Here is a 21,359-nt window from a genome sequence, read left to right on the forward strand (position 1 = left end):
ATTAAAGGGGACTCTGACAGGAAAGGAGAGACCAAAAATGACAGTATAAAGGTAGGAAACACAAAAGCCTAAGTAAAAATCAGTTGTTTCTATAAAAACATCAGTCAAGGATTTAAAAAAAAAAGGATATAAAATATAATAACATATACCTAAAATGTGGGGAGTAGAGGAGAAAAGAATGGGTTCATACTAAATGACCTTCAACTTAATATAGACTTCTATATGCAAAAGAGGTTATGTACAAACCTAATGGTAACCATACATAAAATACCACTAATAAGCATGCAAAGAATAAAGAGAAAGAAATCCAAATATATCTACTAAAGAAAATCAAAACATGAAAGTCAAGAATCAGAGAAAATCTCCAGAAACAACCACAAAATAAGTAATAAAATAATATAATACATATCAATTAATAATTACTTTGAATGTAAATGTACTAAATGCTCCAATCAAAAGACATAGAGCGACAGACTGGATATAAAAAAAAAAAAAAAACAAAAAACAAAAACTGAAGGGAGTTAATAAAGATTCGAGCAGAACTCAACGAAATCGAGACCAGAAGAACTGTGGAACAGATCAACAGAACCAGGAGTTGGTTCTTTGAAAGAATTAATAAGATAGATAAACCATTAGCCAGCCTTATTAAAAAGAAGAGAGAGAAGACTCAAATTAATAAAATCATGAATGAGAAAGGAGAGATCACTACCAACACCAAGGAAATACAAACGATTTTAAAAACATATTATGAACAGCTATACGCCAATAAATTAGGCAATCTAGAAGAAATGGACGCATTCCTGGAAAGCCACAAACTACCAAAACTGGAACAGGAAGAAATAGAAAACCTGAACAGGCCAATAACCAGGGAGGAAATTGAAGCAGTCATCAAAAACCTCCCAAGACACAAGAGTCCAGGGCCAGATGGCTTCCCAGGAGAATTTTATCAAACGTTTAAAGAAGAAATCATACCTATTCTCCTAAAGCTGTTTGGAAAGATAGAAAGAGATGGAGTACTTCCAAATTCGTTCTATGAAGCCAGCATCACCTTAATTCCAAAGCCAGACAAAGACCCCGCCAAAAAGGAGAATTACAGACCAATATCCCTGATGAACATGGATGCAAAAATTCTCAACAAGATACTGGCCAATAGGATCCAACAGTACATTAAGAAAATTATTCACCATGACCAAGTAGGATTTATCCCTGGGACACAAGGCTGGTTCAACACCCGTAAAACAATCAATGTGATTCATCATATCAGCAAGAGAAAAACCAAGAACCATATGATCCTCTCATTGGATGCAGAGAAAGCATTTGACAAAATACAGCATCCATTCCTGATCAAAACTCTTCAGAGTGTAGGGATAGAGGGAACATTCCTCGACATCTTAAAAGCCATCTATGAAAAGCCCACAGCAAATATCATTCTCAATGGGGAAGCACTGGGAACCTTTCCCCTAAGATCAGGAACAAGACAGGGATGTCCACTCTCACCACTGCTATTCAACATAGTACTGGAAGTCCTAGCCTCAGCAATCAGACAACAAAAAGACATTAAAGGCATTCAAATTGGCAAAGAAGAAGTCAAACTCTCCCTCTTCGCCGATGACATGATACTCTACATAGAAAACCCAAAAGTCTCCACCCCAAGATTGCTAGAACTCATACAGCAATTCGGTAGCGTGGCAGGATACAAAATCAATGCCCAGAAGTCAGTGGCATTTCTATACACTAACAATGAGACTGAAGAAAGAGAAATTAAGGAGTCAATCCCATTTACAATTGCACCCAAAAGCATAAGATACCTAGGAATAAACCTCACCAAAGATGTAAAGGATCTATACCCTCAAAACTATAGAACACTTCTGAAAGAAATTGAGGAAGACACAAAGAGATGGAAAAATATTCCATGCTCATGGATTGGCAGAATTAATATTGTGAAAATGTCAATGTTACCCAGGGCAATATACACGTTTAATGCAATCCCTATCAAAATACCATGGACTTTCTTCAGAGAGTTAGAACAAATTATTTTAAGATTTGTGTGGAATCAGAAAAGACCCCGAATAGCCAGGGGAATTTTAAAAAAGAAAACCATAGCTGGGGGCATCACAATGCCAGATTTCAGGTTGTACTACAAAGCTGTGGTCATCAAGACAGTGTGGTACTGGCACAAAAACAGACACATAGATCAGTGGAACAGAATAGAGAATCCAGAAGTGGACCCTGAACTTTATGGGCAACTAATATTCGATAAAGGAGGAAAGACTATCCATTGGAAGAAAGTCTCTTCAATAAATGGTGCTGGGAAAATTGGACATCCACATGCAGAAGAATGAAACTAGACCACTCTCTTTCACCATACACAAAGATAAACTCAAAATGGATGAAAGATCTAAATGTGAGACAAGATTCCATCAAAATCCTAGAGAAGAACACAGGCAACACCCTTTTTGAACTCGGCCACAGTAACTTCTTGCAAGATACATCCACGAAGGCAAAAGAAACAAAAGCAAAAATGAACTATTGGGACTTCATCAAGATAAGAAGCTTTTGCACAGCAAAGGATACAGTCAACAAAACTCAAAGACAACCTACAGAATGGGAGAAGATATTTGCAAATGACATATCAGATAAAGGGCTAGTTTCCAAGATCTATAAAGAACTTATTAAACTCAACACCAAAGAAACAAACAATCCAATCATGAAATGGGCAAAAGACATGAACAGAAATCTCACAGAGGAAGACATAGACATGGCCAACATGCATATGAGAAAATGCTCTGCATCACTTGCCATCAGGGAAATACAAATCAAAACTACAATGAGATACCACCTCACACCAGTGAGAATGGGGAAAATTAACAAGGCAGGAAACAACAAATGTTGGAGAGGATGCGGAGAAAAGGGAACCCTCTTACACTGTTGGTGGGAATGTGAACTGGTGCAGCCACTCTGGAAAACTGTGTGGAGGTTCCTCAAAGAGTTAAAAATATACCTGCCCTACGACCCAGCAATTGCACTGTTGGGGATTTACCCCAAAGATACAAATGCAATGAAACGCCGGGACACCTGCACCCCGATGTTTCTAGCAGCAATGGCCACGATAGCCAAACTGTGGAAGGAGCCTCGGTGTCCAACGAAAGATGAATGGATAAAGAAGATGTGGTTTATGTATACAATGGAATATTACTCAGCTATTAGAAATGACAAATACCCACCATTTGCTTCAACGTGGATGGAACTGGAGGGTATTATGCTGAGTGAAGTAAGTCAGTCGGAGAAGGACAAACATTATATGTTCTCATTCATTTGGGGAATATAAATAATAGTGAAAGGGAAAATAAGGGAAGGGAGAAGAAATGTGTGGGAAATATCAGAAAGGGAGACAGAACGTTAAGACTGCTAACTCTGGGAAACGAACTAGGGGTGGTAGAAGGGGAGGAGGGCGGGGGGTGGGAGTGAATGGGTGACGGGCACTGGGTGTTATTCTGTATGTTAGTAAATTGAACACCAATAAAAATAAATGAATAAATAAAAAAGAAAAAAAACAAAAAAAACAAAAAAAACATACCCATCAATATGCTGTGCAGAATTTAGACCTAAAGACACCTGCACATTGAAAGGGTGGATAAAGAAACATTTATTAGTCAAATAGATGTCAAAAGAAAGCTGGAGTAGTAATTCTTATATCGGACAAACTAGACTTTAAAACAAAGACAGTAATAAGAGACAAAGAAGGGCACCAATAAAAAGGATAGTCCAACAAGGAGATCTAACAATTACAAATATTCATGCACCCAACATGGGAGCACCCAAATTTATAAAACAATAACAAGCATAAAGGAACTAATTGATAATACAATAATAGCAAGGGACTTTAACAACCCACTTACATAAGTGGGCAGATCACCTACACAAAATCAACAAGTAAACAATGGCTTTGAATGACACACTGGACCAGGTGGACTTAACAGATATATTCAGAGCATTGCACCCTAAAACAGCAGAATACACATTCTTTTCAAGTGCACATCAGACATTTTCTGAAAGAGATCACATATTAAGGCACAAAGTAGGCCTCGACAAATATAAGAAGACTGAAGTTATACCATGTACCTTTTCTAATAACCACAACACTATGAAACTACAGAAAAAAATCTGAAAAGACCGCAAATAAATGGAGGTTAAATAGTATACTACTAAACAATGAATGGGTCAACCAGGAAATAAAAGAGTACATGGAAACAAATGAAAATGAAAATACAAAAGTCCAAAACCTTTGGGATGTAACAAAAGTCCTAAGAAGGAAGTATATAGCAACATAGGCCTACCTCAAGAAACAAGAAAAATCTCATATAAAACAACCTAACCTTACACCTGGATGAGCTAGAAAAAGCACAACAAACAAAACACAAAGCCAGCACAAGGAATGAAATAGTAGAGATAAAAACAGAGATAAATGATACAGAAATAATAACAACAACAGTGAAGCAATAGATCAATGAAAGCTGGAGTTGGTTCTTTGGGAAAGAAATCAATAAAATTGATAAACCTCTAGCCAGACTTATAAAAAGAAAAGAGAAAGGACTGAAATAAATAAAATCACATATGAGAGAGGAGAAATAGCAACCAAAACCACAGAAATACAATCATAACAGAGTATTATGAAAAACTATATGCCAACAAATTGGATAACCTGGAAGAAATGGATAAATTCCTAGAAACATATAAACTACCAAAACTAGAACAGGAAGAAATAGAAAGGGATGCCTGGGTGGCTCAGCAGTTGAGCATCTGCCTTTGGCTCAGGGCATGATCTTGGAGTCCTGGGATCGAATCCCACTTTGGGCTCCCTACATGGAGCCTGCTTCTCCCTCTGCCTGTGTCTCTGCCTCTCTCTCTGTGTGTATCATGAATGAATAAATAAAATCTTAAATTTTTAAAAAAATAATTTTTTTAAAAAGGAAGAAATAGAAAACTTGAACAGACCAATAGCCAGCAAAAAAGTTCAATCAAATATCAAAAACTCCCAAGAAACAAAAGTCCAGGAGTAGATGGCTTCACAGGTGAATTCTACCAAACATTTGGAGAAGAGTTAATGCCTATTTTTCTCAAACCATTCCAAAAAATGAAGGAAAACTTCAAAATTCATTATGTGAGGTCAGCATTACTCTGGTAATACCAAAACTAGATAAGGACACCACAAAAATAAATAAATAAATAAATGAAATAAAATAAAATAAAATAAAATAATAAAATAAAATAAAATAAAATACTAGCATACTGAATCTAACAATATATTTTAAAAATCATTTACCACGATCAAGTGGCATTTATTCCTCGGTTGCAAGGTAGTTTAATATTTGCAAATCAATCAATATGATATATCACATTAATAAAAGAAAGGATAGACTTTAAAATAAAGACCAACCCCAGACAAGGGCACTATATCATAATAAAAAAGGACAATCCAACAAGAAAATTTAACAATTATAAATATGATCATTTAAATAGATGCAGAAAAAGCATTTGACAAAGTACAACATCCATTCATGATAACAGCCCTCAACAAAGTAGGTTTAGAGGGAGCATACCTCAACATAATAAAAGCCATATATGAAAAACTCATAGCCAATATGGGTATGGCTGAAAGCTTTTCCTCTCTGGTCAGGATCAAGGCAGGATTGTCCACTCTTACCACTTTTATTCAACACAGTACTGAAAGTTCTAGTCACAGCAGTCAGACAACAAAAAGAAATAAAAGGCATCCAGATCAGCAAGGAAGAAGTAAGACTTTCACTATTTGCAGATGCCATGCTGGAGAGAAAAATCCCAAAAGACTCCACCAAAAAACTACTTCAGTAAAGATAAATGAATTCAGTGAAGTCACAGAATACAAAGTAAACAGACAGAAATCTGTTGCATTTCTATATACCAATAATGAAGCAGCAGAAAGAGAAATTAAGGAATCATTCTCTTTGTACAAAAAATAAGATACCTAGCAATAAACCTAAGCAAAGAGATGAAAAGACCTATACCTTTAAAACTAGGAAACACTGATGAAAGAAATTGAAGATGACACAAAGAAATGGAAAGATATTCCATGCTCATGGATTGAAAGAACAAATATTATTAAAATGTCTATAGTACCCCATTCTACACATTAAATGCAATTCCTGTCAAAATACCAATAGCATTTTTCACAGAACTAGAACAAAGAATATTAAAATTTGTATGGAACCACAAAAGATCCCAATAGCCAAAGCATTCTTGAAAAAGAAAAGCAAAGCTGGAGTCATCCCAATTCTGGACTTCAAGTTTTATTGCAAAGCTATGGTCATCAAAATAGTATGGTATTGGCACAAAAATAGCCAAATAGATCAACAGAACAAAATAGAAAACCAGAAATGAACCCACAGCTGTATGGTCAATATAGTTTCCTGCTTTGACAAAGCAGGAAAGAATATTCAATGGGAAAAAGACTATCTTTTCAACAAAAAGTGTTGGGAAAATTGGACAGCAACATGGAAAAGAATGAAACTGGACCACTTTCTTGTACCATACACAAAAATAAATTTTAAAACTGGATTAAAGATCTAAATGTGAGACCTGAAACCATCAAAATCCTAGAAGAGAACACAGGCAGTAACTTTTTTGACGTAAGTTGTAGCAACTTCCTTGGGGTATGTCTCCCGAGGCAAGGGAAACAAAAAGAAAAAAAAAAATTATTGGGACTACATCAAAACAAAAGCCTTCTGCACAATAAAGAAAACAATCAACCAAACTAAAAATCAACCTACAGAATAGGAGAAGCTACTTGGAAATGACATTTCCAATAAAGACTTTGTATCCAAAATACATAAAGAAATTACACAACTCAACACCTCCAAAAAAAAAAAAAACGATCAAATTAAAGAATGGGCAGAAGACATGCATAGACATTCTTCCAAAGAAGACATACAGATGGCCAATAGATACATGAAAAGATGCTCAACATCACATATTATCAGGGAAGTTCAAATCAAAACTACAGTGAGATATCAGTCTACACCTGTCAGAATCCTAAAATCAGCAACACAAGCAGCAACAGATTTTGGTGAGGTGAAGAAAAAGAAACCTTCTTACACTGTTGGTGGAAATGCAAACAGGTGCAGCCACTGTAGAAAACAGTATGGAGATTCCTCAAAAAGAATTTTAAAACTACCCTATAATCTAGCAATTGCACCACTAGGTATTTACCCAAAGAATACAAAAATACTTCAAAATAATTCAAAGGGATACATGCACCCCAATGTTTCTAGCAGCATTATCTACAATAGCCAAATTATGGAAACTGCCCAAGTGTCCATTGACTGATGAATAGAAAAATAGTAATGGATAAAAATACAATGGAATATTACTGAACCATAAAAAAGAATGAAATCTTATCATTTGCAATGACCTGGATGGAGCTAGAGAGTATAATACTAAATGAAATTAAGTCAGTCAAAACAAAGAGAAAAAGAGAGAGGCAAACCAAGAAACAGATTCTTGACTATATAGAACAAACTGATGGTTACCAGAGGGGAGGTGGGTGAGGGAGTAGGTTATATAGGTGATGGGAATTTAGGAGTGCATGTGTCATGATGAACACTAGATGATGTATGAAAGTATTGAATCACTATATTGTATACCTGGAACTGATAAAATGCTGTATGTTAGCTAGCTGGAATCAAAATAAAACTTAAAAAAAATAAAAGGAAAGATTGAAAGTATGTATATTTGCATGTACATATATGTATGTCATTGTACATCATAAATACACACATGTGGATCATTATTTGTTGAACACTTTCCATAATGCATGAATCTGAACAGAGGGAATAATGGCAGCTTGACTATGACAGATAAGAAAAGTATGTAGTAGGTAAGGGCCTGGTTTCCTGGCCCAGGACTCAGAGCTTTTGAAGGAAGTGAACAGCAATTCCCAAGCCAAGCCTATGGAGTGTAATGGGGTGTACTGATGTAGCCCACTGAAGGGTTCATCGAGGTAGGGAATACAGGGAAAGGCCCTGAGAAAAAATACCCAGCATGTTCCCATGCTTCCCTGGATCTGGAAACTATTATTCCTTAATCAAAACCAAATTTAGATGTGGCCTCCAAGCCTTTCCTAGATACAGGAAAACTTGGATTCTCAAGTACAAGAAAGCAGATAATTTTCAAAGCAATCATTAACTCTAGAAATATAAAGAAGTTGTATAACAAGTAATCATAGAGTATCACCTGACTTAGCAGTGTACAGTATTTACATAGTCACAGTAAGGAAAACACAGAACATGGATTTTGAGGAAAAAGGTGAAAAGAATGAATGAGAGACAATTACCTAGGGAAGATGCAGTGGAAGAAGTAGGATGTGTAAGTGAACTACAAGTCTTATCTATATTAGGAAGACAGTAGGGACAGCTGGGTTGGCTCAGCAGTTGAGTGTCTGCCTTCAGCTCAGGGCGTGATCCTAGTCCAGGGATCAAGTTCCACATTGAGTTCCCTGCAAGGAGGCTGCTTCTCCCTCTGTCTATGTTTGTGCTTTTCTCTGTGTCTCTCATGAATAAATAAATATTTTTAAAAATAGAAAGACAATAGATAATGTCTAAAATTGATAAATCAAAAGATGTTATTTAAAAATGCAGAGAGAAGAATAGTTAAGAGTTGACAGTTGATTAGAGGAGTAGTGACAAGAACTATATTTTGTATAAAATTTGGCATGTTTGGGCTTATATTTGCATATATCAGGGCATTTTTAAAATGTTTTTTTAAAGAAGCCTTTCTTGAACTTCCCCATCCTCCTGCATTGAGCCCCTTCTGCACTAACCACATAGAACAGATGCAACATGTCTGCCTCCCTTCTCAGACTGGAAGGACTCTCTTATTCGCTGTATGTCAGAGTCATGCCCAGTGTCTAACACCTGAGAATTGCTTAGCAACTGTGGGGAAGAGTGGATGAATACAGTTGAATAATTGCAAACCAGCTGAATAATTGCAATTGAGACATAATCTTAACCAGGTCTTTTAGGAATAGGAACCACATAACAATGATAGTGATGCGAATAAAATAATAATTATTATTATTGGATTTCTGGAAACCCCAATACCTCTATCCCCTCTAACCTGGGTTTTACCAACAAGCCCTGATGTTTCATTCAGCATAGGGCATGCCTACTGAATTTGCCCCTTACATCCCACCTCCTATACTAGCCCTCTACCAGACCCTCCTCACTTCATACTTAAATGACTGACTGAATGACTGACTGGTCTTTCTGTGCCTTAGTCTTGTCTCTCAGCTTTCCTTCCACCCCCAAATAGTCCTGTATCAGGGTTTGTTCAGACTTCCCAGTACTCCACTCTTGTCACATTCTCTACACCTTACCCTCTGGAGTTTAAGGTTCTCCTGATCTTTGAGCACTTCCAGAACCTGGCCTTGCTGCCCCATCCCACATTACCCCCCAACACCTTCCCAGAGCTCACCACCCTGCAGGCCAAGCCAGTCTTCATTATTGCATCACACTGAACCCCCCTTCCCACTTTTTGTTATGCCAGACTTCTTTTCACCCAAAAGACCAGAGCATTCCCGTGGTCTGGGAATATAATTTTATTGTTGGGACACCTACAAATAATCTTTATGTATTTAATTAATAACTTATTGCAATTTCTCTTACTTTTCTACTATGGAAAACACTTTGGCTTTTCCTTCATAATAAAATCAACCTTCCTAAATAGAATTTGCCTTTAGGAATAACATCATTATTTCCTTTATCAATAAATATAACTTTCAATTTTGACAGATTAATAAAATGAATCTTATGTAAACTGTTCTTCTAATCAAATAATGTAAGAGCCTGATATTTTAAAAGAAGTACAGACAACCTTAAATACTACCTTTCTTTCAATTTCAAAAATTATTTTTCCTGTTGTTGTCCTGCAGTCTTCAATATGTCTTAATTTCTTACTAAATGATTACTTTCTCCTTTTCTTTAACTCAGGCAGACCATTTAGAGAATTCATTTGATGAAGTATTGAGGAGTCTAATTGTTTAATGGGCAGAAATTAGTCCCTGCAAGAGTACTTTAAAAACTGGCAAATACTAGGCATAATTACAAATTCTTTGGAAGAATCTATTTCTGTACAATAGGTTAATTGGCTATAAGTAGGCAGCACTGGCCACCATTTAAACCCAGCTTCCAATTTCATCTACGATTTTTTTTTAACAAATATAAGTGGCTAATTATGATCAAATTAGTCCCCTTGAAGTAACAATTGGCTACTTATCCCTGATTTTCAGGATTTAAGTGGTCTAATGCACCTGCAATTAGCTTCCCACTAGCATACTGCCTACAGATTCAGAGTTATTTCCCAAAGTTGTCAAAATCTTGCCTCATGATGATAACTCTACAGCCAGATGACCAGTGACTGGTTTAGATTATGGTGACTTCTTTGGAAGAATCAAGGCAATTTTTAAGAAAACTGAAGCCAAAATAGAGTTTTGCTTCAGGGAGGATATTGGTTTAGGTCTGATTGATCCAGACAATTGCCTCAATTCTCTGAATTATCCAAATGTAGATGACATGTTCATCTATGTGATTATAGAAAGTACTTACTCTTCTTTTCTTTATTTTAGTGGTGCAATCTGTGCATAGACTTGGTAGCATTTACCAGTGAAATATTCAAGGGAGCAGTGTTCCAGTCATTGGATGGAATTATTGTCTCAGCTAACTGTAAGCTACGGAAGATCTTCACTTTAAAATGCAAGCCTCAAGACACTGCTGATAAAGATGGTATGTTGAAGTTGCTACTATCAAGATTTTTTAAATCCCCAATATGTTTTTAAAAATAGACATACCTTTGGATAGTATTAGTACATAGTAGTGGTTTTTCTAAATTTGTTTTATTTCACTGTTAGATAGATCGAACATTAGATCTATCCTCTTAACAAATTTTTAAGTGTACTATATGTTATTAGTGACTATAGGTGTAATGCTGTACAGCAGATGTAATGCTGTACACACTAGAGAGTGCTTCTTAATTTTGACCAAAACCCAGTGATTAGTAACTCCCCATTTCCCCTTCTCCTCAACCACTAACAACCACCATTCCACTCTGATTCCATGAATTTAACTATTTTTGATACCTTATGTAAATAAAAGCATATAGTACTTGTCTCTCTGTCGTTGGCTTATTTCACTTAGCGTAAGTCCTTATGGTTCATCCAAATTGTAGCATATGTCATTCTTTACTCTGAATCATGTTTATTTTTATTGTAGCTGAATGTCACAAAGATATGTTTTTGTGTGGGTTATTTTTCTTTGTTGTTTATGATATCATTTACCATGTGAATTAGTCAAGATTTTTAGTTGCAAGCAATAGAATCCTCTCTAAGTAGTTGAAACAGAAAAAAAGAATTTATTTAAGGAAATTAGCCTTCATAGAATCTCAAGGATATCCAGAAAGTCAGGCTTGGGGGCTACAGCCAAGAACAAATGCAACCCCTACCACAAGACTGCCGCAAGGAAGACCCCTAATAGCTACTGAAACTGGAGAAAGACTCCATAAGACACAGCATAATGCTGGGCTCTAGGTTCCAGAATTTCTGTTATTGCTGCTCTGGAAAACTGGATGTCTTCTTCCTCACTACACTGTTCAGAAGTAGACTTTTTCATGTTTCTCTGTACTGTATGAAGTCAGATATGGCTGTATCTAATTTGTAGAGCCTAGATTACATGCTGCAAGAGTGGCTAGCAAAGTGAATATCTGATTCCTGACTAAGGAGATGGGACTTACTGTGTATCAAAGTCACCAAATTAATAAGGGTGTTCAAAAGATCTCAACATTCAGGACACCTGGGTAGCTCAAGTTGAGTATCTGCTTCCAGCTCAGGTTGTGACCCAGGGGTCCTGGGATCAGCTCCGCATCAGGCTCCCAGCTAGGCAGAGGGAGTCTACTTCTTCCTTTCTCTCTGACTCTACCCCCATCGTGTCTCTCTCTGTCTCTCTCTGACTCTCTCTCTCTTTCATAAATAAAATCTTAAAAAAAAAAAAGTCAGCATTCAAAGGTCTCCACCATTGTCCAGGACATACTATTTCATTACTCTGTATACATTTCATGAAGTCATTTGAGATAAATTACATTTATATATTAACTTTCTAACTATCATGGTAAAATAGTAAATGAGTAACTCCTCATATTATTTCTAGAAAGATAGGAAATATACACATTAATTTTTCATTATATGATCAATAAATACTCTACAGACAACAGAACCATCTAGAATTTATAAGATGGCATAAATTCACCTGCTAAGCTAAGACAGTCTTAAGCAACTGAAAGTATTGAAAGAATACTGATGCTTCCTTTTGATTTTCGTCTGGGATTATTTTTAACAAAATCAATTTTTCTAGAAGCCCAGGAAACAGGGCAGCACATAAGACGGCAAAGGTGATGTCTTAGAAGTTTGTATAAAGTAGACTTCAGACTTATGCTCCATCTGGATAAGCGTCTGAGAAATCCTTGTGTGGTTCACTCTGTGGAACAGGACACTGTGCCTGTAAATTTCATTTGATAATAAAACACAGCAGTGCATTAACAGCTCCTCAGAGAGATTACAAGCCAGGAAGTGCAGCCACTCATCTTATGTAGCATTTAAAGGCGGCTATACAAGAAAGTGAAAGCCTTCATTTAAAAAAAAAAAAAAAAAACCACCCATCTAATAAAAAAACCTCAAAATATATAGAAATATATGTGCATTCTATATCAGATCATAGGAGGTGAATCATAACCTGATTAATATTTTTAAATAAGTGTAAGGGAAAAGAGAGAGGAAGAGACACAGGCAGAGGGAGAAGCAGGCTTCATGCAGGGAGCCCGACGTGGGACTCGATCCCGGGACTCCAGGATCATGCCCTAGGCCAAAGGCAGGCGCTAAACCACTGAGCCACCCAGGGATCCCCATATTATAAGCTTTTTATATAATTTAGAAACATTTACAAATCATAGGTATTCAGTTTTGGGAATTAACACAGAGTAAACACATTTCTGTAACCACCACCCAGATCAAGAAATAGAACATTACAAATATCTTAGAAACCCTATTTATAATCCCCTCCCAATCATGACCCTCTCTCTTCTTCTGAGAGGTAGCACTCTTCCAACTTCTAACACTATAAATTAACTTTATCTATTTTTGAAGTTTATTTAAATAAAATCATACAATACATATTCTTTCATATATACATTCTTTAACAAAATACTGTGTGAGATTCATCTGTATTGCTAATTTAATTACTGTGCAGTATGTCATTGTGTGAGGGTACCACTGTTTGTCTATTTTTGGCTATTTTAAATAGTGCTGCTGGAATCATTCTACATTTCTTTTGGAGCATCTAGGTAGGCTTTCTTTGGATATTAAGGAGCTGAATGAACATATTTAAGCATTCTTAATTTCAGTTATATTTTTTTATCCTAGAACTTCCATTAGATTCTTTCTTAGAATTTCCATTTCTCAGCTGAAATTCTCTATTTTATTATCTAATTTCTCAAATACATTAATCAAAGTTATTTTAAAAGCCTTGGCTCATAATTCTAGTATCTGTCTCTCCTGTTTTCTCTTGTCCTTGTATCCTGATAGGTCTAATTAGTTTTGGGTGAATACTGGACATTTCAACTTAGAACCTGTACAACTATTTTGAAGCTCTGAATTGTACTTTCTCCAGAGATTTAGATTCAAACAAAAATTTTAAAAGAAAAATCCCAAGAGACTGAAAATAGGATCAAAATGTTAAGAATATTAGAAGTAGTCCAAGAGGACCACTAGTAAAGTATTAAGATTCTAAAATGAGAGACTAGAGAAAATAGGAAGGTGATATATAGGAAGGCCAGGTGTTTTCACATTGACATAGCTCATCAAAAACAGAAAAAGAAAAAGAAAGAAAAGAAGAGTCACCATTGTGTGATTTCAGAATAGGAGGAAAAAAAGGATGGTCTAAGATTCCAGATTTTTTTTTAATTCAAGTTGCATACAAGGGGATAGGAATAAGAATAATGATGTCTGACTTCATAAAACAACGTTAGATGGTAGAAGACCTTAAAATTATATCTTCAAAAGTCTAAGGAAAAATTATTTTCAACTTAGAATTCTATCCCATCTAGTCAATTGTTTTTGTCTTCCAAATATTTATTTAAATTCTAGTTAGTTATTATAGAGTGTAACATTGGTTTCAGGAGTATAATTTAGTGCTTCATCCCTTACATATTAATACCCAGTGCTAATCCTAACAAGTGCACTCCTTAATAATACCCATCACCCATTTAGCCCATCCCCCTACCCACCTCTTTCCATCAACCCTCAGTTTGCTATCATTAAGAGTGTCTTATGGTTTGCCTCCCCTCTCCTTCTCTCTTTTTCTTTTCCCTTCTCATGTGTTCATCAGTTTTGTTTCCTAAATTCCACATATGAGTGAAATAATATGGTATTTGTCTTTATCTTTCTCTGACTGACTTAGGATAATACAGTCTAGCTCCATCCACATCACTGCAAATGGAAAGATTTCATTCTTGTTGATGGTTCTTGATAACTACAGTAATATAGTCATATTTTGATTATATAAACATTGGGCTGAATGCACCTCCTTCAAATCTGAATTTTTGTATCCTTTGAGTAAATACCTACTACTATAATTTCTGGATTGTAGGGTAGTTCTATTTTTAACTTTTTGAAGAACCTCCATACTGTTTTCCAGAGTGGCTGCACCTGTTTGCATTCCCATCAACAGTATAAGAGGGTTCCTCTCTCTATGTATCCTCACCAACATCTGTTGTTTCCTGCTTTTCTTCCCCTGCCCTCTAGTGATATACCTAGTAAGGAGTTGCTATGGCCTAGGTAAAAGAGGTTGCTGCCTGTGTTCTCTTCTAGGATTTTGATAGATTCCTGTCTTACATTTAGTTCTCTAATCAATTTTGAGTTTATCTTTGTATATGGTATAAGAAAGTGGTCCAGTTTCATTCTTCTTCGTGTGGCTGTCCAGTTTTCCCAGGACCATTTTTGTTGAAGAGATTGCCTTTTTTTTTTTCCGTTGGATATTCTTTCCTCCTTTGTCAAAGATGAGTTGACCATAGAGTTGAGGATCCATTTCTGGGTTCTCTATTCTGTTTCATTGATCTGTGTGTCTGTTTTTATGCCAGTACCATTGTCTTGATGACTACACTAACATAGCTTGAAGTACCAAATCGTGATGTTACGGCTTTGGACCGGAACAAGATTTTCTTTTTCAAGATTGCTTTGGCTATTCAGGTCTTTTGTGGTTCCATATTTTTTCCAAACACAGAAATTAAGTATCAGATTTAGAAGCTATGGCTGAAAGGCTTGAGAATAGTTGCCTCTGCATTGCAGGACGAGGGGATGAGTGAGGTGGGAGGGCAGCAGTTAGGGATTGATGACTTTTTCTTATAATTTTATAGTACCATTTGTATTTTTTAACAACATACATATATTTTGCTTTATAATTAATTTTTTAAAATTTTATTTGTTTATTCATAAGAGAGAGAGAGAGGCAGAGACATAGGCAGAGGGAGAAGCAGGTTCCATGCAGGAAGCCTGATATGGGACTCAATCCCGGGACTCTGGGATCACGCCTTAAGTCAAAGGCAGATGCTTAACCACTGAGCCACCCAGGTGTCCCTATAATTAATTTTTTAAGTGAATGGATAATCCAAAAAATTCCAAGAAAAAACATTGGTATGATTTCTTCTTAGGTTTTCAGAAGGCCTGAAAAAAGCCTCATGTGTGTGGCATCTCAGATTGCCTAAAATGTTCTGAATAGGCCTGGGGAAGCATGCTGTGGTCAGGGTGCTGTGGAATATAACCCCGTATTCCTCACTTAACTGTCAGGACTTAAACTTGCACAAGTGCTCACCCTGTCTCTATGCTTCAGTTTCTGCGTCAGTAAAATGAGGATAATTGTTTCTTGGTTAAGTAAAATACTATTACTTTACCTCTGAAGGAATAAAGTGTGTAAACCAAGAACATCTTGGAGAAGTTAAATTGTATTGTAGACACTAAAGATACAGATTAATGGTCCCATAATCCATTGCTGTAATCACATACCAACTTTGTGCTTTTTGTGAGTTCTGAACATCTCTGAGTGTTGTTTCCTCATTAATTACTATAAGGTTATTGTGAAGACCCAATGAAATATAAAAATATATGTGAAAATACATAAACTAATTCATTATGTAGATGCTAACCATTTATCTGCTTTCTATAATCATGCACTGAGATGACACAGCCTTTGCTTCAAGGAGCTTGACATTTCTCAGGGAAATTTACATGTACATGTAGATCATTATTCCTGGAGGAAACTTACCTAATGGGCTTTAACAAGCACTGGGAGGAGAGTCTGGACCACTTATGTCGTACTTGAGAGCCACTTGGAGAGGCACTTGAATTTCACAGACTTGCCAAGTTAGGAAAAACTTGACTAACATAAGGTTGCCAACTTTTGAATTTGCCAAATCAGAGCATTTAAACAGACAAGGAAAACTATAATTGTTCTGATCCGTTCATTAGTCGAAAAGACATTTAAACACACACACATTAGGAAAGTATTAATTTCAAAATAAAGGCTGACATTTTCACCACAGATCAGTAAAAATGACTTCACGGGTCAGTATCTATTCATAGAGCAGTGTTTGGTCTATACTTACCTAGAGAAATAAATTTTCTAAACTACATCCTGAAGGAAAAAAATAATTTCTCAAGTAATGAAAGTGGACAAGAAAGGAAAGCACTTTCAGGAAAAGGAAACAGTGTGTATGTATAAAGGCATGGCATCATGAATAGATCTGATGGATTCAAGGACCAGGGTTCAGTATGATACATGGGAATTCAGTATGATATGTGGCAGGATTGGGAGGTTTGATTTAATAATATTTTATTACTGGCTGCATACTTTGTGTCGATATAAAGAGGTAGAGCAAGTTTCCTATCCTTAGAGTTCTCTGTATAATTTTAGATACTGGAAAAGTAAACACTGCAAGAGTTCATTGTCAAGACAATTTTATAAAAGGGGACAAAGGATAACATAGTATGGGATAAATTGAGTGTCCCTGGTCAACGAGGTTGGCAGCAGAAGTGATAACAGTGATGACAATAATGCTAATAGAAGCAGTAGGTATTCTCAACCCTTTGAATATATTACCTTAATGCTCATACAGACTCTGTAAAGTAGATGTTACTATCATCCCCACTTTACAGTTAGGGAAACTTAGACACAGAGTAGTCAGATGCCCAGTGTCACACAACTCTTAGGTAGTAAATGCAGGTTTTGAACCCTGACAATAGGACTCAAGTTTATACTCCTACTTACTACAGTGTACTGCCTCTCTTGGGAGGATGGATGGGAGGGAAATTATTTAAAAAAAAAAAAAAAAAAAAGGCAAGACATGTCATGGAATAAGAATGGCAGGATTTGGTGCCTGGAGGTGTTGAGGCTATCTGTGTTCAATAAGTAATGGATGTCCCTTTGTCTTTCATACTGAGGGTAGGGGGAAGGGTATTTTCTTCTGCAAAGACAGATCTGTTAGTCATAGTGTTGAGACTTTTATCATAGGAAACTCATTTACTTGTTTCTTACATTTCATTCTGAGATTCGATTTAAAGATACTGTATAGGGCAGCCCCTGTGGCACAGCGGTTTAGCGCTGCCTGCAGCCAGGGGTGTGATCCTGGAGACCCGGGATCGAGTCCCACATCGGGCTTCCAGCATGGAGCCTGCTTCTCTCTCTGCCTGTGTCTCTGCCTCTGTGTGTGTGTGTGTGTGTGTGTGTGTGTGTGTGTCAATAAATAAATAAAATCTTTAAAAATAAATAAATAAATAAATAAAATAAAATAAAATAAAATAAAATAAAATAAAATAAAATAAAATAAAAAAGATACTGTATAAAATGCTTCCTTAAGCTCAGTACTCTGTTGTCCCTGGCTTATTTAAGCTGCTGCATTTCACTCTAGAATCTCTTAAACTCACCCAAGCTAGGAAATGTTGCCTAATTCCATTGCTGTTCTGTTTACACAGTGGGATATAATTGAAAGTGAATTATTGGGACCCTAAAAGAAGAAATTAACCAGTTTTTCATTTGTCCAGAGGAATGGCTTATGTTGGACAAGTAGTAAAGCACACTGATTCAATTGAATTTATGACTTGTATGGTTCCTGAGGGAACACGGACTGGCATTTTTAGGCATCTGTTTGATTGAATTATTGATTAACTTGTATCATTCTACATTAAAAAAAAACAACATATGTATAAATAGTTAGATAAGAAAGACAAGAAGAAAGAAAAAAGAAGAGAGGAAAGAGCATGTTATTATCCACTAGGCGTGGACTTATGCTCTGCCAGTGATGATTTTACAGGTCTCCTGACACCCCATTTCAGTGCTTTCTAAAATATCAGCACTTGGGCATATGTGTTCTGTGTTCAGAAATGCAAGAAGAAGAGAATAATTAAAAGTATGATTTCAGACTGAGAGTCCCTTGAGGGTATAGGTTAAGTGTCCATATTTTTACCTCTAGCACATGACCTGGCACTGGTAATCTGTCTTATATGTTTGATGAATTAATGAAGTAAGAGTTCGCTAATTGTTCGTTCAATTATTCATTCATTTACTCTCTGTATTCGGTAAGTCTTTATTGAATGTCAAATAATGTGAAGAAGATTATCCCTTCAAAGGCCACAGAAAAAACTAGAAATACTGATGTATTGCCTTAATAGACTCAATTGAGCTGGAAAGGGCCTTAGAGATCATCTAATACAATGTCTTAATTATACAGAGAGGAAAGTAAGGCCCATGGAAATAAGGCATCTTGTGCTGAGGTCACAGAAGGTGGAACTCTAGGCCAGGCCTCTGCCTATTCCTTCCTCAACAGTATACAAATTTACCTTTCTCAATAACTGGAATCCTTTAGAGTTTTTAATAATCATCATTATTGAGTATTTTCCTGCCTCTCTATCTCCATCTAGGTCAGGCACATCAAATTCAGCTCTCATTAGTTTAAGGCTGCATTCCCACTCCTTTCTGCAGTGAAGCTGAACTTAGATTGCCCTTGCCTAGTAAACCACCATAGGGCAAGAAAAAGGGGGGTAAGAACTCAGCATAGCTGAGGTACCTATTTTTGGACCAATAGTAGATCCCAAAAAAATAGGTTATGAATATCTATATATTAAGACACAGACTTATTCTGATTAAAATCCCAATTGTAGATATTATAAGCATTATTTATTTATTTTTTAAATTTTTATTTATTTATGATAGTCACACAGAGAGAGAGAGAGGCAGAGACATAGGCAGAGGGAGAAGCAGGCTCCATGCCCCGGGAGCCCGACGTGGGATTCGATCCCGGGTCTCCAGGATCACGCCCTGGGCCAAAGGCAGGCGCCAAACCGCTGCACTACTACCCAGGGATCCCTATAAGCATTATTTATAACAGAACTTCATATCTTAAAAACTCTTAAGGATAACAATTCAGTTATAATGTCATCCCAAATAATTAAATACCTGGAATAAATTTAATCAAGAAGATGAAAAACTTGTTCATTGAAAACTATAAAATATTGCTAAAGGAAGTTAGAGAATACCTAAGTAAATGGAAATATATCTGGATTGAAAGACTTGAAATTCTTGGGTTTGTTTTTCTTTTTTTAAGATTTTATTTATTTATTCATGAGAAAGAGAGAGAGAGAGGCGGAGAAGCAGGCTTCTTCAGGGAACCTGATGTGGGACTTGATCCTGGGGCTCCAGGATCACGCCCTGGGCCAAAGGCAGGCCCTAAACCACTGAGCCACCCAGGGATCCCAAAAGAGTTGAAATTGTTAAGATGTCAGCATGACCCAAAGAGATCTAGGGATTCAGTGCAATCTATCAAATTTTGATGGCCTTTTTGCAGAAATGAAAAAGCCAATCTCAAATTCATATGGAATGCAAGGGGATCCAAACAGCCAAAAACAACCTTGAAAAAAAGAAGAACAAAGTTGGAGGAGTCACACTTCCCAATTTCAAAACTTAATTCAAGAGCAAGAGTTGCAGTAATCAAAACAGTTTGATACAGTTAGAATGGACATATATACCAATGGAATAGAATTGAGTCCAGAAATGAACCCATATATCTAATTTTGACAGGGGTGCCAAGAACATTCATTAAGGAGAGAAGAGACTCTTCAACAAATGGTTCTGGGACAATTGGATATCCATATGCAAAAGAATGGATACCTCACACCATGTATAAAAACTAACTCAAATGGATCAACAACCTAAATATAAGAGCTAAATAAAACTCTTAGGAAAAAATAGAGCTTAGTCTTCATGACCTTAGATTTGGCAATGGATTCCTAGGTATTACCCCAAAGTACAGCAACAAAATCTTAAAAATTGATAAATTGGACATTAATACTTAAAACTTTTGTGTATCAGAGGACACTATTAAGAAATTAAAAAGACAGGGATCCCTGGGTGGCGCAGCGGTTTAGCGCCTGCCTTTGGCCCAGGGCGCGATCCTGGAGACCCGGGATCGAATCCCACATCGGGCTCCCGGTGCATGGAGCCTGCTTCTCCCTCTGCCTGTGTCTCTGCCTCTCTCTCTCTCTCTCTCTCTCTCTCTATGTGACTATCATAAGTAAAAAATTTAAAAAAACATTTTTTAAAAGAAATTAAAAAGACAGCCTACATAATGAGAGAAAATATTTGCAAATCATATCTCTGATAGGATAAATATTCTGATTCTACATATAAAGAGTATATATATAGAATATTCTGATATCTTCCAGTATCTGGAATATGTAAAGGACTCTTAAAACTCAACAACACACAATCCAATTTAAAAATGGTTGAAGGAATTAACTGTTATAGATATTTCTCCAAAGAAGATATACAAATAGTTGACAAATGTATGAAAAATTGCTTAACAGAGTTAGTCATTAGGGAAATACAAATCAAAACCACAATGAGATACCACTTCACACTCACTAGGATGGCTATAATTTTTTTAATAGAAAAGAAGTGTTAGCAAGGGTATGGAGAAATTGGAATCCTTATACATTGTTAATGGGAATGCAAAATGGTTCACCCTCTATGGGAGACAGTTTGGCAGTTCCTGAAAATGTTAAACACAGAATTACCATATGAACCTGCAGTACCAGTCCTGGGTATATACCCAAAAGAATGGAAAACAGATACATGTACATGCATGTTCATTGTAGTGTTATTCACAATAACCAAAATGTGAAAACAGCCCAAATGTTCATCAGCAGATGAATGGATAAACCAAACATGATATATATT

General features: G+C 36.3%; 1 protein-coding gene across 36 annotated transcripts in view; it reads left to right on the top strand.

The window, feature by feature from the left end:
- Positions 1-21,359, top strand: part of CFAP20DC (CFAP20 domain containing) — a 247,113-nt gene that overhangs the window by 103,800 nt on the left and 121,954 nt on the right. For all 36 annotated transcript variants that reach the window (XR_012011865.1, XR_012011864.1, XR_012011866.1 and 33 more), the window contains one exon: positions 10,658-10,814. Coding sequence is in view for 29 of the 36 variants with exons in the window: in XM_072785601.1 (XP_072641702.1) it covers positions 10,658-10,814 (157 nt within the window). In the remaining 7 variants the exon portion in view is untranslated. The remainder of the gene's footprint in view (positions 1-10,657; positions 10,815-21,359) is intronic.

Source organism: Canis lupus, chromosome 19 (assembly GCF_048164855.1).
Source record: "Canis lupus baileyi chromosome 19, mCanLup2.hap1, whole genome shotgun sequence".
Lineage (NCBI taxonomy): Eukaryota > Metazoa > Chordata > Mammalia > Carnivora > Canidae > Canis > Canis lupus.